This window comes from Elgaria multicarinata, chromosome 9 (assembly GCF_023053635.1).
Source record: "Elgaria multicarinata webbii isolate HBS135686 ecotype San Diego chromosome 9, rElgMul1.1.pri, whole genome shotgun sequence".
NCBI lineage: Eukaryota > Metazoa > Chordata > Lepidosauria > Squamata > Anguidae > Elgaria > Elgaria multicarinata.
In genome coordinates, this window is record NC_086179.1 from 19,563,670 (window position 1) to 19,580,146 (window position 16,477).

Sequence of the window (16,477 nt, forward strand, 5' to 3'; positions counted from 1 at the left end):
GGCTGCTGTAAATACTGCAAGAGTATGGGTGTACTTACTGTGCAAATGGACTTGCGATAAACGGAAAAATAAATCTAAAAACCTGAACCAGTAAGTATACTCATGCTCCGGCAGTAAGTACACCTATCCTCCAGCAGTAATTATACCTTCCTGCCCCAGTAGCTCTGTTTCATTGTTCCACTGCTTTCAGAGTTTGGGGTCAAGGGAAGGAAGGAAACTAACAAGTCTCAATTCAAGACATATACAGTGAGAGGATGAAACTGACAAGTGGGATTTCAACACATACAGAAAGGATATTGATCTATACTGCTGATAAGACAAAGGAAAGTAAATAGCACACAGGTGAATGTGCACACTTGTGAATGACTTTTTTTTTTAAAGAACCCACTGTGTACTTCTGAAGTACAGAAAAACAGATTTTTAAAATGTGCAAAAAAGGGGGTATCAATTGGAGTGGAGCAGGAAGCTGGAAAAGTTTCCCTCTGTGGGGACAAGGATACAAGAGGGGTTGTGCCTCAAAGGACACTGGGATACGCACAGGGAGCAAGCTGGAGAACTAGGGGAAACAATCCATGGCAAACCTCAAAGCGTCTGATTGTCTGTTGAGAGTAACGTGTGTTAGCGAGCAAACAACCCACCCACCATGGCTTATGCTCAGGGTGGCTTATGGTGACATGCAAACTGTTAAGTATATGAAAAGAAATACTTGCTTAGTCATTAAAATTGTGTGTGTATGGCTATCTCAGGGTTAAACAGAGAAAGTCTATCTGTGGGCAATTACCTTGAGATAGAGGCTGTTCTGGGAACCTTGCCAAGATTCTAAGTTAGCCTCATCACAGCTGTATGTAATGTAGATAAGAATTGTGTAAGATGTGTATATAGTTTCTCACTTTGTAAAATGGAACTGATCACTGCTAACTGATCACTGCTCTCTGATCACTGCTCTCTGTGTATGCCTCAGTGTGCTGATCTGAACTGATCTGAATTGAACTGCACAGAAGCCTGAAGGAAATAAACCAGCTCTGCTGTGTAAGAACTGTGTGATGTGTGTTTGTTTCTGAGCACAAACAGAGTTCCAGAAAGAGAAAAGTTCTGGCACAATAACCCAACAAAGGTTATGGGCCCAGTCCAGTCCAGGAAGCCTACGCCAGCCTAACCCAGGCAGAAGAACCAGAACTTGGTGGGAATGGTGCAGTATCAGAACCAGGAGTCTGCTAAAACAGAAAACTGTTGATGGAGGAAGACATCAAGCTAAAGCCAGTGCTGCAAAGTGAGGAAAAATCTCAGTCGGCTGACTCTGAGGAGGACTCTGAGCAGGACGACGGTGAGATACCAATTCCTAAAGCAGAGGAAATGGCAGGAGCTAATATGTCTGGTTTGCATCAATTGTTGGAAAAGCTGAATGACTCTAACTATGCATTATGGTCTTACAAAATGCAAATGTATCTGATTCAGGCTGAAATGTGGTCATAGAGGATCCACCAGATAGAGCAGATCCACAGAATGCTAAATGGTTTAAGGACGATGCAAAAGCAATGGCAGTTATTGCATTAGCTGTGGAAGACTCTCAAATTTCCTTCATTCAGTTTTTGAATACATCAAAAGAGTGCTGGAATGCGCTACAAGCTGTATATCAAAGAGAAACAGCGGGCAGTAAAATAATTCTAACCCGGAAGCTGTATGGAATGAAGCTGAAACCAGGGGAGTCTATGTCAAACCATTTGAAAAGCATGAGAGAAATCTTCAATCAACTCAGGGCACGAGGGATGGAGTTTACAACTATACACCAAGTCTATGTGATTTTGTCAAGTCTTGATTCATCGTACGACGCGGTTGTCACCATGATGGAAAGTCAAGAGGAGAAAAATTTAACCCTCGAGTATGTAGCTGGAAAACTACTGGAAACCTATGAAAGAAGACAAGCTTCAAAACAACAGAGCCTTAAACTTCCTGTGGCTGAATTTCAACAAAGCCATAAATCTTCTGATGTGGTGGCTGCATTAAAGGCAAGGAAATGCTTTAATTGTGGTTCCACAGAACATTTACGGCGGGATTGCAACAATAAGAAGAAGAAAAAGCAGTCGACAGCAAAGTGGAGAGAAGAAAACAACATGAATGAAGCTGAATCAACAAAGAAGTGTCTTCTAGCAAGAGTCAAAGAGACAATGAATCCTTGGTTTTTGGACTCTGGGGCTTCAATAAGTATGGCAAAAGACAAACTTTCATTTGTAACCTTGGAAACTTCTACTTCAGAGCAAAAGTGTGTTACCCTTGCAAATGGAACAAAAATCCAGATTTGTGGTGTGGGTAATGTATATTTTGATTGTCTGGGAGTTGAACTACAAAGTGTTTTATATGTACCAGAATTAGAAACAAACCTTCTAAGTGTGTTTCAGTTAACAGAAATGGGGTATGAGGTTTGTTTTACTGAAGAAAATTGTACTATAAAACAGGGAAACAAGGTGTGTGTGCAGGGAATAATGAAAGAATCTTTGTATGTGATTAATACTTGTACAGAAAATGAAGTTGTAGCTAGCAAAGTCACAACAAAAACAATAGCCAATTGCAAACCACACCAAGAGTGCATCCATTTAACTCATAAAAGGTTTGGTCATGCTAACTATAAAACAATTTCTAAGATTCCAGAATTGTGTGAAGGGGTGAAAATCAAACCATGTTCTAACTATGTAGAATGTAATGTATGCAGTGAAACCAAGTGTCATAAGTCAAACATTCCAAAACATAGTGAGAGAACAACAAAAAGAATTTTTGAATTAATTCATGCAGATCTTGCAGGTCCTTTTGAGGCAAGTCAAGGAGGAAACAGATTTTTCTTGTCTATTGTTGATGATTACAGTAGATTTGGATTTGTGTATGTGTTAAAACAGAAGAGTGAAACTTTTGGAAAGTTCAAAGCGTTTGTTAAGTGGAGTAAAAATAGATTTAAAGAACCTATAGCTAATCTAAGAACGGACCGGGGAGGTGAATTTCTTAGCAACCAATTAAAAAAATTCCTCAGTGATGAGGGTATACAACATGACCTTACTGCTCCATATTCACCATTTCAAAATGGAGTTGCAGAAAGGAAAAACAGAACCTTGCAGAACATGTTAAGAGCTCTATTGAAAGAGTCAGGATTGTCTAATCTGTTCTGGGCAGAAGCTTTGTCCACCTCAAATTATTTGTTAAACAGGCTTTACCACTCTGTACATGAAAAAACTCCATATGAAATGTTTTACAAAAGAAAACCTAGAGTGTCACATATAAGGGTTTTTGGAAGTAAATGTTTTGCTCATATTCAGAAAGAAAACAGACCAGGAAAGCTAGCTCAAAGAGGTTTGGAATGTAAACTGTTGGGATATGATACACAAACAAAAGGCTATCGTTTGTGGTCTCCATATCACAAAAGTGTAATTGTGAGCAGAGATGTAGTTTTTCATGAACAAATGCAGGAAACAAAACAGTATGTAAGTTTGCCTGTAGAACAGAAAGCTGTAGAAACAGAAGAAATTCCTGAACAATCTCAGCAAGAGAGGGAGGGAGAAGAAACTGTAAAGGAGGAAACTATGCCTGTAACTATGCCAAGACGATCAGAAAGGGAACACAAAGCTCCAATTCGTTATTCAGATGAATACCAAAGCAAACAGGTTTCTCATAGAGCTTTGCTAATAGCCTATGAACCTACTTCATTTGAGGAAATTCAGGAAATGGAACCTACAGAAGCTCAGGGCTGGCATGAAGCAATGTCAGAGGAAATCAGAGCAATGGAAAAAAATGAAACGTGGGAGCTAGTACCTTTACCTGAAGGTCGTAAAGCCATTACCTGTAAATGGGTATTCAAAGTAAAACAAAATGAGAAAGGACAGGTGGAACGTTACAGAGCAAGATTGGTAGCAAGAGGATTTGCTCAAAAATATCTAATAGATTTTGAAGAAGTTTATGCACCTACAACAAAATACTCAAGTGTAAAACTTTTGTTAAAAATTGCAGCAGAAAAACAATTGAATGTATTTCATTTTGACATCAAAACAGCTTTCTTATATGGAGATTTAACAGAGGAAATTTACATGACTCAACCAAAAGGTTTTGTTAAAAATCCAGGGTTAGTTTGTAAATTGAAAAAAATCCATATATGGTTTGAGGCAAGCAGCAAGGTGTTGGAATAAGAAACTGGAGCTGATCATTGTTTGTACACAAAACAGGATGGTTCAAATGTAGTGTATTTGCTGATTTATGTAGATGATTTGTTACTGGTTTTTAATGAAGAACAGAAAAACACATTTGTAAACCAGCTGCAAAGACATTTTGAGTTAAAAGACCTTGGTTCAGTGAAAAGTTATTTGGGAATGCAAATTTCAAAAGATTCTAACACAGGGTCATTTCTGATTGAACAAAGTGGCAAAATTAAAAAATTGCTGGAAGAACACAGCATGGAGAATTGTAAAATTGTTGCCACTCCTATGGTCACTGATTTTCAAAATCAGACAGACAGTACTGAAATGGAAGACATACAGAAATATCAGAGTGTGATTGGAAGTTTACTTTATCTAGCAAACCTAAGTAGACCAGATATTACATTTGCTGTAAATCTTTTAAGCAGAAAAATGACAAAACCTTCTGTAACTGATTGGACAGCTGTAAAACGTGTATTGAGATATCTAAAAGGTACAATCAATCACAAATTGGAAATATCTACACACAAAGATGGAAATTTCTGTGTTTATGCAGATGCTGACTGGGCTAACGCAATTGATAGAAAGTCTACCAGTGGAGCAGCATTCTTTTACAATCAATCCTTGATTGATTGGTATACAAGCAAACAAAATTGTGTAGCAACCTCTAGTGCAGAAGCAGAATATATCAGCTTATCTCTGGCTTGTAATGAGATTGAGTGGTATAAACAATTATTTGCTGATCTAAGGTTGGAAATTGAGACACCAGTAACCATATTTGAGGATAATCAGGCATGTATTAGTATGGCTACATCTGAAAAGTGTAAACCAAGAACTAAACATGTGGATGTTCGTTATTCTCATGTGAAAGATATAATTCAGAAGGGCTGGATTAAGCTTGAATATTGTCCATCTGAAATGATGTTGGCTGATTTATTCACAAAACCAGTATCAATGGTAAAACACAAAGAGATGCTTTTAAAGCTGGGTCTCAGATTGTAACACAATTTAAACAACATGCGCAAGAGGAGGACTGTTAAGTATATGAAAAGAAATACTTGCTTAGTCATTAAAATTGTGTGTGTATGGCTATCTCAGGGTTAAACAGAGAAAGTCTATCTGTGGGCAATTACCTTGAGATAGAGGCTGTTCTGGGAACCTTGCCAAGATTCTAAGTTAGCCTCATCACAGCTGTATGTAATGTAGATAAGAATTGTGTAAGATGTGTATATAGTTTCTCACTTTGTAAAATGGAACTGATCACTGCTAACTGATCACTGCTCTCTGATCACTGCTCTCTGTGTATGCCTCAGTGTGCTGATCTGAACTGATCTGAATTGAACTGCACAGAAGCCTGAAGAAAATAAACCAGCTCTGCTGTGTAAGAACTGTGTGATGTGTGTTTGTTTCTGAGCACAAACAGAGTTCCAGAAAGAGAAAAGTTCTGGCACAATAACCCAACACAAACTTGCCCATTGTCTCCTTCTCCCAATAGGCCCATTAGCGCTGAAAATGAATGGTATAAATTTAACACCAGTTCATAAATTAACTTGTATGCCAAGATAAGTACCTACCGCCCCAACGTTTCATAATAATGTGTCCTACTTCATCAGGGAAGCATAGGAAGAAAAGAAGATAGACTCAGGAATATAGATGGAACAGAAGGAAGAAACACAGATTTGAATTTATTTTGTTTTTTCAGGAGAAAGCAGAGAAATGGAGGAGCCCTTTTTGGATAGCATGTGTGTGTTGCCTCTCAGGAAACATGATCATATGGCAAACATGACTGCTCTAGTCTCAGTTACATTGATATAAACACATCTAAACATGCAAAAGTGAATTAAATTTTAATGATAACTGGCATTTCTTTAGTAATCGCAACAATTAACATAGGTTTTTATTGACAAGCAATTAATTGTTTAAAAAGATTAATTGGAACTACAGACAGTTCTATACACCCAGCATTTGCTGCATCACTGTACTAAATAAAATATTATGTTATCTAAGATTTCAAGGCCAGCTTTAAAGCAGAGATGTCAAATTAGTTGAAGGGCCAAATTTTCTATGGAGCAGATGCCCAGGTTCCAATATTTCTTCACAAAGTAATGTCCATTTCATCTCAATTCGATAAGTATCAATTCCCTGCCTACTATCCACCACAGGTGTTAAACTTCCTAGATCAGATGCCAGGCTACAGTGTTTAGAAGTAATTCATGTGCTCCTATCTGCCTATAATTTGCAGGTTGCACAGGAATGGTGGTGGGAGGATGTAAGGAAAAAACAAATAAGGAGTTTTTTGTGTGGGCACAGCTTTTGCTGTAGTTTTCATACTCACATATCAATACTTGCCTCTCTGTGCTTTGTGCTTAAAAAGAATGGGCAATGAGCTGATGCACTATACATGATGATGATGATATTAATAATATGCCTAATTTATTTTTCCGGAATGCCCAAAGCACTTTCCATGTGTCTCAATAACACTTAAAACATCTAAAGTAAGCCAATATTATTATTCCTATATTATAAATGGGTAAGAGGAGTCGAGCTAGAGCTGATATTGAGTGCTAAGGGCTGGTCATGATTCAGCTCATACTTTTAACCACTAAGCTACAGAAGAGTTTTGCTCTGTAATGGCCCAAAGTGGACATTAGGTTGATTGCTAATTATCTTATCACTAATGTTTATTTTGCTAGTGCATATCCACTATATTTCAAATTATATTACAATAATTTAAAATTGAAATGATTGTTTTATATTTTGAAATATACAGAATAGACTTCGTAACGAGTTAATTAATATTTGTTACAACATATGGGCTCAGGTTGCTGAACAATAACCTGTTTTGTATATTGCTTGCTCTGTAAAGACACATACATAATTATGGTGTTATATTAATGGCAAGTAACAGAAGAACTACTACTTCCATTATGCTTTACCTTCTGCAGCCAAGCTTCCAAGGAACCTCCTGAATCTGTGCAGTGGGTGACAAAGGTGTGTTGTAGCCTTCCACAGTGCTGACAGTGCTGGGATAGCTTGGTGGGCTGGGGAAGCGGCTCAAGGCAGTGTTGTTGGCATTGTTGATGTTAGCATTGGAACCTGATGATGAGTAGCTGCTTGGAGTGAAGGTGGAATCTACAAGCTTCTCATGGGATGGGGATTCAGTGTCTCCCTGGTTGTTGCTAGATTTGTTGATGTGCAAAGGGCGCTGAGTGGTAAATGTCTGAGGAAATGAACTTCTGCCATCACTTTGGTAGTAGCTGACATGATTTCCAAACAAGCCACCAGCTCTCTGTCAGCAAAATAAAAAACATATTAATAGTGAATAAGTCAAAGGGGCAACTCAGATATGGCTATGTTCTGCAAGGAGTGCACTATTGTTTTAAGTGAGAATTCCCAATATTTGTATTAGCATCTCTAGGTTAAGGCTGCAAACATAGACATCTCATTGTCAAGATCTTTCTTTATCTCAAACTTTTCCCTGAACAAATATTGTTATAGAAAACACCATGACTCTTATCAGTAAGAACAGTCCAGAAAAAAAATACTATAAAGAAAGTGGGAGGGAGCGAAAAAGCTGGAACATGGAAATTCAGGATTTCACTACAGGATCCAGAACTCCCAGGACATCTAAGTTTAAAGGGATGAGGGAAAGAGGATTTCATTCCCTTCTTCCAAGTTAGACCGAAAAGAAAGGCAATAATCACACCAACAAATCTTTGCAAGCCGCTCTGGGAGGCTTTCATGGCTGAAGAGTAGAATAAAACTGCTGTAAATAAATAAAATGAAATATGAATTCACTAAGCACATTAATCAATCCATCCAGTTTTAGGAGGAGGTCCTTGTGGAGAAAGGTCCGAAAATAAAATGCCTACCTCTCTAAAAATTCGGTGTATTTAGCACAATATCCTAGTTTCCTCATTTAATACCAATCTACTGTCACGTTTCAAGTATTCTCTATGCACAAAGGCTGGAACCTGTGCCCCCTGCCCAATGCTTCTGTTTTTCACAGGGGGGGTGGACCTCATTCAGTCTGTGAGGAAACTCTCAGTGGTTGCATGCCAGTGGTGGGTGAGGCCAAAGGCAAAGGGCGTGGCACCAAAATACCAGCACATTTCAACTTAAAGCTCTAAGTGCCAATAGCTAAGCATTAGGATAGGCACTCCTCTCTTTTAGAATGAGGCAAAAGGTGTTAAACCACCAAACAATTGGCACTCGGGGGTGGGGGGAAAGGTCAGGGGAAGGAGACATAGCCATCTAGTGAACCCCAGACGTCCGTATTGGACCTGATGTTCTGCTACGGATTTGGCCCACAGGCCTGGTCTGTCACAGATAGAGTGGAAATATTTCCAGCTTTTGACATTCTACTTCTACCTTCATGGGTTGTTGAGGGCGCCAATAGACCATCTCTCTCTCTATGTAAGTGTTGGACTTGTCATGTCCAAAGTCCAAAACTCTGTCCCTAAAAGTATGTCAAGCTCACTTGGCCATCCTTGATTAGACAGACAGACAGACACCCACACCCACACCCACACCCACACACCATTAACCCGTCTCTTGATTCTACAGCATTAACAATGGGGATTATTCTTTATGAAACATTGCCATCCACTGAACATCTTGATTAATCCTTGCTCCTTGTGAGTAAATCTGAAATTCCTCTCAATGAGTGTTTAGCGTAGATTACTTAGAGAGCAAACTGTTTTTGTTAATTCTACCTTTCTGTTTTCTGTTATGTCACCACAATAAAGCTTTTTAATTTGGAACATATGGTTTGACTGTATACTTTTGACCACTCAAGGATCTTTCCCCTGAGTCCCAGATTGTACTTTTATACTACATGTCTAGACCAAGGAGAAATAAAGGGAGAACAGGCTGAATTCATTCAGCAATGATTGGGGAGTTAGCTGATACTTGCCCCCCTCTCAGGTAGAAAATTAACCTGCAACTCTTGGAGTTCTTCTTGCTCAGGAGTTAGAGTGAAATGAGAGGTGAGTTTTGGTCTATATTTCAGTATAACAAAACAGCTATAATTTAACTGAATATTGGTAATATAATTGAAGAGCAGTATAAAAATACTTTAAATAAAGGTGCAAAAAAACTCCTACAACTCCCATCATGCCCTATGCTGGCTGGAGGATGCTGGGAGTTGTGGGACTTTTTTCTGTCTAAACACTGATAGGATTGCACCCTAAATAATACAGTAGTAGATATTGGGGCTCATCAGACGGGTGGGTGGGTGGGGAGAATCATGGGAAATTGTGTTTCCTTAAAGCGGGCTCTCTTGCTGGATCTCTTCTGCTTTCAAAACGAGCACTTTTCACGGAGAAGAGACCAGCGACCACATGGCCTCTAGATTTCAATGGATTTCGATAGGGACAGCACCCTCTAGTGAGCAATTTATAGCGCAACCTCAGAAGAGTCACATTAAAACAGGGTTTTTTCGTCACTCTGATGAGCCCCTAAAACTGAGAAAAGGAAGCACAGGAGACAGACGTCGTCAAAAGGACCTATGAAAAACTGTGAGTGGCCAGTAACGAGTGTGCAATAAAATGCTTGTCTGATGACTCTCATTGTGGGATGAAATGGACAGAAACAAGGCATTCAAGAGGAATATCTCCAAATGCATTTCTGTATGGCAGAGAATTCTTAATCTGTAGGATAGACTTATATAAAGATGGTATGAGAAGTTAGATTCCTTGCCTCATAATAAGGTATACAGTGTGAGCTCTTTATCAGACAAGATTGTGGGGACATGGTTTCCTGCTGGATATAGCAAATATGAGAATATCAACATTTAACCACATTTCAGTTTGGGTACTGGTTTGGGTAATGCAATTTGATACATTTGCATAAAGGTATGAACTGGACAAATTCTCCCATTCCTATATATCAGATATGTTTATTACATGAAATTGTAGGCAACTGTCAGTTAATTCTCTTTCAAATTCTGAAATTAGTAAAATACAATATCAAATGTTTTTCTTTTTTTTTTGTGATCCTATATGTTATTTATTTATTTATTTATTACGTTTTTATACCGCCCAGTAGCCGAAGCTCTCTGTTAGAGAGCTATGTTAGAATATGCCCTCACCCCATTGGCAATATGGTCGGTAATAGAAAAAGCATCTTACCCTGAAGATATCATCTTCAGAGGCAGCAGAAACAGCTTCTTTCATAGCTTTGTCTAATTCCTCTTCAGCTGTTAAGTCTCCAGAGATTGCCCGTCGAATCTCTGGTCCAATGTCATGTAATGTGCGCAGACCAGCCTGGAAAATAGTATAATTCAATTCACTGATAGTTAAGAGAAATAGAAGTGACACGTTAAGAAATATTTAACAGTGCCTAAAATATTCCTAAAACCAACTGACCTTCAGTGAAATGGGATGTGTAGTGCTGATGCCAAGATTTAGATCAGGTGCCCATCTCACAAATTAATTGATTAATTGACAACTCCCAGCATTTCCCAGCCTGCATTGCATCCTAAAACATCTAAAGGTGGGAAGAGACTCATTGTTGTTTTTTGCAATTCTAAACTAACTTAATCACAGTCCTTGAACCAGCCTTAGCTCCTAAGAAACTGGAGTCCTGAACAGTACTTTCTCTGCATCTGGTGCATGAAAGGAGCAATCCAGAGACAATTACACATACTTTTGGCCCATTAGTTACAATGGGACCTCCAAGGACATGCTGGGCCAGTTCACATGACACAAGAGACCATCTTAGGTTAATTAACCCTCAAGTTGCTTTGTGTGATGGTTGCCATTTTGAATATGTAGTCCTTGATTGGGGGTTGTCGTGTTGTCCAAATGCAGTTATTGGGGGTTATGCAAAGGGTTCTGTTACCTCCCATATCACCAATGGGGTGAGGGCGTAATCCTACAACAAGCCAGATAGCCTAGTTCAGGTGACATGATAACCCCCAATTGGGGTTTGTATGTGCAAGTTGGTGTTTGATAGTTAAATAAATAAATATCTAAAACAATTACTATTATACACTGACAGTGCAATCCTATACCTATCTACTCAGAAGTAAATCCTATTGAGTTCAATAGAGCTTATATCTTTATGGCTTCACTCACTCATAATTCAGGATTATGTTGTTGCTTAAGCATTCCTTGGAATTTGATCCAAAATATATTTACTTATAATTAAGTTCTTTTGGTACCAGTGGAACTTATTTCCAGCTAACTGTGATCAGATAGAAAAAATATATTCTTTAACAAGTCAGCCCAGCTAATTATCCTGATCTTTATCCTAGTGACAACCCTTTAGTAAATAAGGTACAATTTCAACTTTCCCCCAAGTAATTAAGCCAAAGCAAAGACAGATGACTTGACTGCAGCAACATTCTAATTTTGGAACAGACAGATAAATGGGAACATGCATCAAGGTTTCAGGGAAACCCAAAACACATGAACAATTGAACCTTGTACTGCTGGATCCCAATGTAATCAAGAAGAAGTACACTAAAAGATATTTGGTGTAGTCATATCCTAATCGTTGTGTGGGAAAAGCTGGAGTTCTGATAAGGACTAATAAGAAAGCATTTTAAATTGGTTCTTGGAGTTATCAGGTAGGAGCTTGTACCTCCCTTGGCAACTAAACTAAATTCTTTTGCATGGTCTTTCTCACAGTTATAGAATCTCCGTGCTAAATCTTAGATTGGATGGTAATGGACAGTGCTGGTGGATAGAGTGAATCAGTGTTATAATTTTAAGCAATATGCAGAAAGGAAGCCCACTGTTTTCATCTCTACAGCCCTCACTTTGTGTGCCCATTTCTTACCTGGAGAGAAAGAGCATTTCGTTGTGAAGGTTTTCCAACAAGGCCCTGTTCTTTGCGCTTCTTGAATTTCCGGAAATACTCTTGAATTAGGAACGTGGCATAGAACTTTCCAACTGTTACCTCATCATCTAGGTGGGAGACATTTTTAAAAACAACAAGAAGAAGCTGAAAGGATTATTATGTGTTGCTTTTGTCATTCATGAATAGGTATTTGCTGATGGTAGAGTCCAGCCAGGCAACTAGTTACACTAAAAGCTAATCGCCTGTCTTCTGTCCAAGATATCATAAAGTGTGTTACAAACTGACACTGGAATTAAATAGAAAATTGAAAGAAAGGTGCACTCACCACCTGCTGGTGGCACAACCTGATCCAACAGCTTCATGCTGGTGCGTTTCCAGATTTTCTTAATGATTGCACGCAGCTCTTCATTGGCTTGCTCCAAGTTACCTGCCAAAGAAAGCAGCAGTCAGAGAAGTAACTAGGGGAATTAAACCAGTGTTTATATAACATTGTAATATACTAATCCTGCAGTGCCATGTAAGAATGACAATGTCATTTTAAAACAGGATTGTCAGAAACATCTTTGATTGTAGTAAAGAAAATGAAGACAGGACAAGAAGAATCAATGAAGTCTCTTCATTGGTCTCTTATGACACAGAAAACATAGTGGGAGAAATATACCTGCTATATATGGATAAGTAGAAAGCCATGAAAAATACATTTGAGGAAACACTGCATATTAATCCAGCCTAAGGAATACTCCTGTCTCAGTGGAAAGATTGTGTGAAGGACAATCCAGAAAATCTGAGAGTGAACAACGAGGGAGGAAGAAACATGATACAATATTTTCTTGTGAATGATATGAGATGCCAATGTGGTTCTTTGCCACAAAAGAATGAAGATGATGAAACTAGGCCTAATGTAATTATACTATTGCACTGATATAGTGTTACCCAGGAAGAAAAATTGCAAATAATCCATTCAGCAGGAGGAAGCTTCAAGAGCAGCAAAGACACCATAGGAATAAAGTCAATCTTTCTATACACTTTTATAGCTTGCTTCTTAGCTAGAGATTGAGGGCCTTTTAACATAGATAAAGTTTGAGTATGTCCAGGTTTACATTGCACTCATAACAGGTGTATGATTAATTTACTGAACAGCCAGTTATAGTTTTAAGAACATAAGAAGAGCCATGCTGGAACAGTCCAAGGGTCCATCTAGTCCAGCATTCTGTTCACACAGTGTCCAACCAGTTGTTGACCAGGAACCCACAAGCAGGACACAAGTGCAACAGCACGCTTCCACTCACGTTCCCCAGCAACTGATATACATAGACTTACTATCTCTGCTACTAGAGGTAGCACATAGCCATCAGTACTAGTAGCCATTGACAGCCTTCTCTTCAGGAATTTATCTAACTTCCCTTTAAAGTTGTCCAAAATGGCAGCCATTACTACATCTTGTGGTAGCAAATTCCATAGTTTAACTATACGCTGTGTGAAGAAGTACTTCCTTTTGTCTTTCCTGAATCTCCCACCAATTAGCTTCATAGGTTCTAATATTTTGAGAGAAGGAGAAAAATGTCTCCCTGTCCACATTCTCCATACCATGCATAATTTTGTACACTTCTATCATGTCTCCCCTTAGCCTCCTTTTTTCCAAGCTAAATAATCCCAGGTGTTGTAACCTTCCCTCATAGGAGAGATGCTCCAGTCTCTTGATCATTTTAGTTGCCCTTTTCTGAACCTTTTCCAGCTCTACAATATCTTTCTTTAAGTATTGTGACCAGAACTGGATGCAGTATTCCAAGTGTGGTCACACTATAGATGTGTATAAAGGCAGTATGATATTGATAGTTATATCCTAAATTCTTTTTCTAATTATGCCTAACATGGAGTTTGCCTTTTTTTTACAGCAGCCACACACTAAGTTGAATTTTCATCGAGTTGTCCACCACAGCCCCAAGATCTCTTTCTTGGTTGGTCACCACTAGCTCAGATCCCATCAGGTTATACTCGGTCGGGATTTTTTGCTCCAATGTGCATAACTTTATACTTGCTTACATTGAACTCTCCCAGTTTGTTGGTGCTCCTCACAATCCCACTTTGTTTTAATGACCCTAAATAATTTGGTATCATCAGCAAACCTGGCCAATTCATTGCTCACTCTTAATTGCAGATCATTTATGAACAGGCTGAAAAGCATTGGTCCCAATACAAATCCCTTTGCGGAAGCCATGTTGATTGTTTTTCAGCAGGGCTTGTCCTTCTATATGCTTGCTAATTTTAGTTTTAATGATGCTTTCAACCAATTTACCCAGAACAAACATTAAACTAATCAGCCTGTAATTTCTTGCATCCCCCCTGGATCCCTTTTTAAAAATTGGTGTTACATTGGCCATCTTGGCCATCATTGGCAGGTATAGAGGCTGATCTTAGGAACATGGTGCATATTTGGTTAGAAGATCAGCAATTTCATGTTTGAGTTCTTAGAGAATTCTAGGATAGGTACCATCTGCGTGCAGTGATTTATTTGCTTTCAATTTATCGAGAAGTTGAGAACATAATCTTTTGTCACCACTATTTGCCTCAGTTCCTCGGATTCCCTTCCTGAAAACATCAGTTCAAGCACAGGCATCTATCCTATATCTTCTGAGGTGAAGACTAATGAGAATAATTCATTCAGCTTTTCTGCAAATTCATTGTCCCCCTTCAGTACTCCTTTAACTCCATTGTCATCCAGTGATGCAACTGCTTCCCTAGCTGGTTTCCTGCTTCTGATATATTTAAAGAATTCTTTATTGTTGACGATATTGTGCTGTTCAAAAAGCTTTTTTGCATCTCTTGTTGTCTGCTTGCATCGCCTTTGCGGAAACTTGGGCTCCATTTTGTTTTCCTCACTTGGGCAAGAGCCAGTGACCTCTTGGACTTGGTGCTGCCTTTCCTAACCTGTGATATACATTTTAGTTGAGCTTCCATTATTGTGGTTTTGAGTAATTTCCAAGAATTTTGAAGGGACTTAATCCTCTTGATTCCCCTCTAACTCCCTTTTCACCAGTTGCCTCATTTTAGAAAAGTTTCCTCTTTTGAAGTCAAATGTGACTGTGTTGGACTTTCTAGGCAATTTCCCACTTAAATACATATTAAATCTGAAGCTAGGGGATTTATTTATATTTATATACAATTACTTCCTGTGAGAAGGGAGGGAAGAGTTGACTGCCCTGGCTTCCTTGCCCTGATGCTAAATTTGCATTCAACTCGCTTGGTTGCTGACACTTTGTCAATGGGACTGATTATGGCCTCAGATTTATTACAGCACTATAACTGCCTGTGGTTTGGTAAATGCAGGTTTAAGTGTGAATTTGAACAGGGTGAAGCAACTGAAGTTAACTATGATGCATGCAACATATTAACATAGATATGGGAAGCAACCTAGTATTCAAGTCTGGGATATGGTGATTTTCAGAAGTGGGGAGTGATCACCAAGAATGCCTATGTGCATAACCTTATCAATTTAACTTGTTGGACAAATGGTATATTAGTACCCTCAGTTGACCTCAGAGATCACAATAAGATTTAAGGGAGGAAGTAGTGTCTAAGCTATGAATGTATTCAGAATTTCTGGGCTTTAATATTCAAAATATTCTTGGCATCTCTACTGTGGGCTGAATATTATAAAAAAACCACCATCCATATTTTAACATGTGAATGCAAAAAGTTTTCAAAAGCAAACTTTCCAATGTAGTATTGAACCTGAATTTGTATGCAATTTTTGAATTTGTCCCTGCCCAAATTTGAGCTTGGCTTTCATTCATCTACAGATGTGCTATAAGTAAACATATCCCACATGATTCTGCTACATCTTCCGTGTCTTACCATCTGTTTTTATCCTCAGTGCTGTTCTGACCAGTGCAAACAAGGTTGCATTAAACATGACAGTTCCATCACTATTCAGTGGCATATTCATGGAGACAAGGCGCTATAGGAGATGGAAAATAGAAAGAAAATATACTGAATCATATTCATTCATATGTTTGCCAGTTCTAAGATTAGCTCAAAGACTGTTACACCCACATCCCTTTTCCTTCTTGAGTATTCTTTGGAGATTAGATTCATCAAGAACTAGACTATGTTGTGCCTCAGCTTGAGATAAAGCGGGAAGGAGGAACAGCTGAGCCTGGGAGTGTGTGGAGAGTGGCCCTTCACAGGAACAGGCAGAAGCCAGCTGCAGGCCAACACAGCTGACAGCATTTCCTAATCACCAGCATGCCAATATAAGACATGCCAGAGCCTCTCAGTGGTGCTGGAAGCAATTGCTGTACTTCTGTGCCTTTGCCCTTGTTCCATGCATGCCAGCTCCTGAACATAACCTGATCTTGGACCAGACTCTGACTACTCTTTGGCGCATTCCTGAACCCAGTATTGTTTGACCTGGTTTCTGATGGATACTTTTGGCTTTTGACCTTGGACTGTTCATTGATGTTTCCAGCCTGCTTATCTTGCTAACACTGGTGATTTAT

General features: G+C 38.9%; 1 protein-coding gene across 6 annotated transcripts in view; it reads right to left on the reverse strand.

Moving 5' to 3' along the window:
- CACNA1C (calcium voltage-gated channel subunit alpha1 C) overlaps positions 1–16,477 on the reverse strand; it is a 609,442-nt gene that overhangs the window by 17,106 nt on the left and 575,859 nt on the right. For 3 of the 6 annotated variants that reach the window (XM_063134891.1, XM_063134890.1, XM_063134889.1), the window contains 6 exons: positions 15,834–15,936; positions 12,304–12,405; positions 11,958–12,085; positions 10,304–10,438; positions 7,109–7,461; positions 5,747–5,776 (listed from right to left, as the gene is read on the reverse strand). In XM_063134891.1, coding sequence (XP_062990961.1) covers positions 5,747–5,776; positions 7,109–7,461; positions 10,304–10,438; positions 11,958–12,085; positions 12,304–12,405; positions 15,834–15,936 — 851 coding nt within the window. The remainder of the gene's footprint in view (positions 1–5,746; positions 5,777–7,108; positions 7,462–10,303; positions 10,439–11,957; positions 12,086–12,303; positions 12,406–15,833; positions 15,937–16,477) is intronic. The other 3 variants (XM_063134894.1, XM_063134895.1, XM_063134893.1) reach the window with 1 other exon arrangement.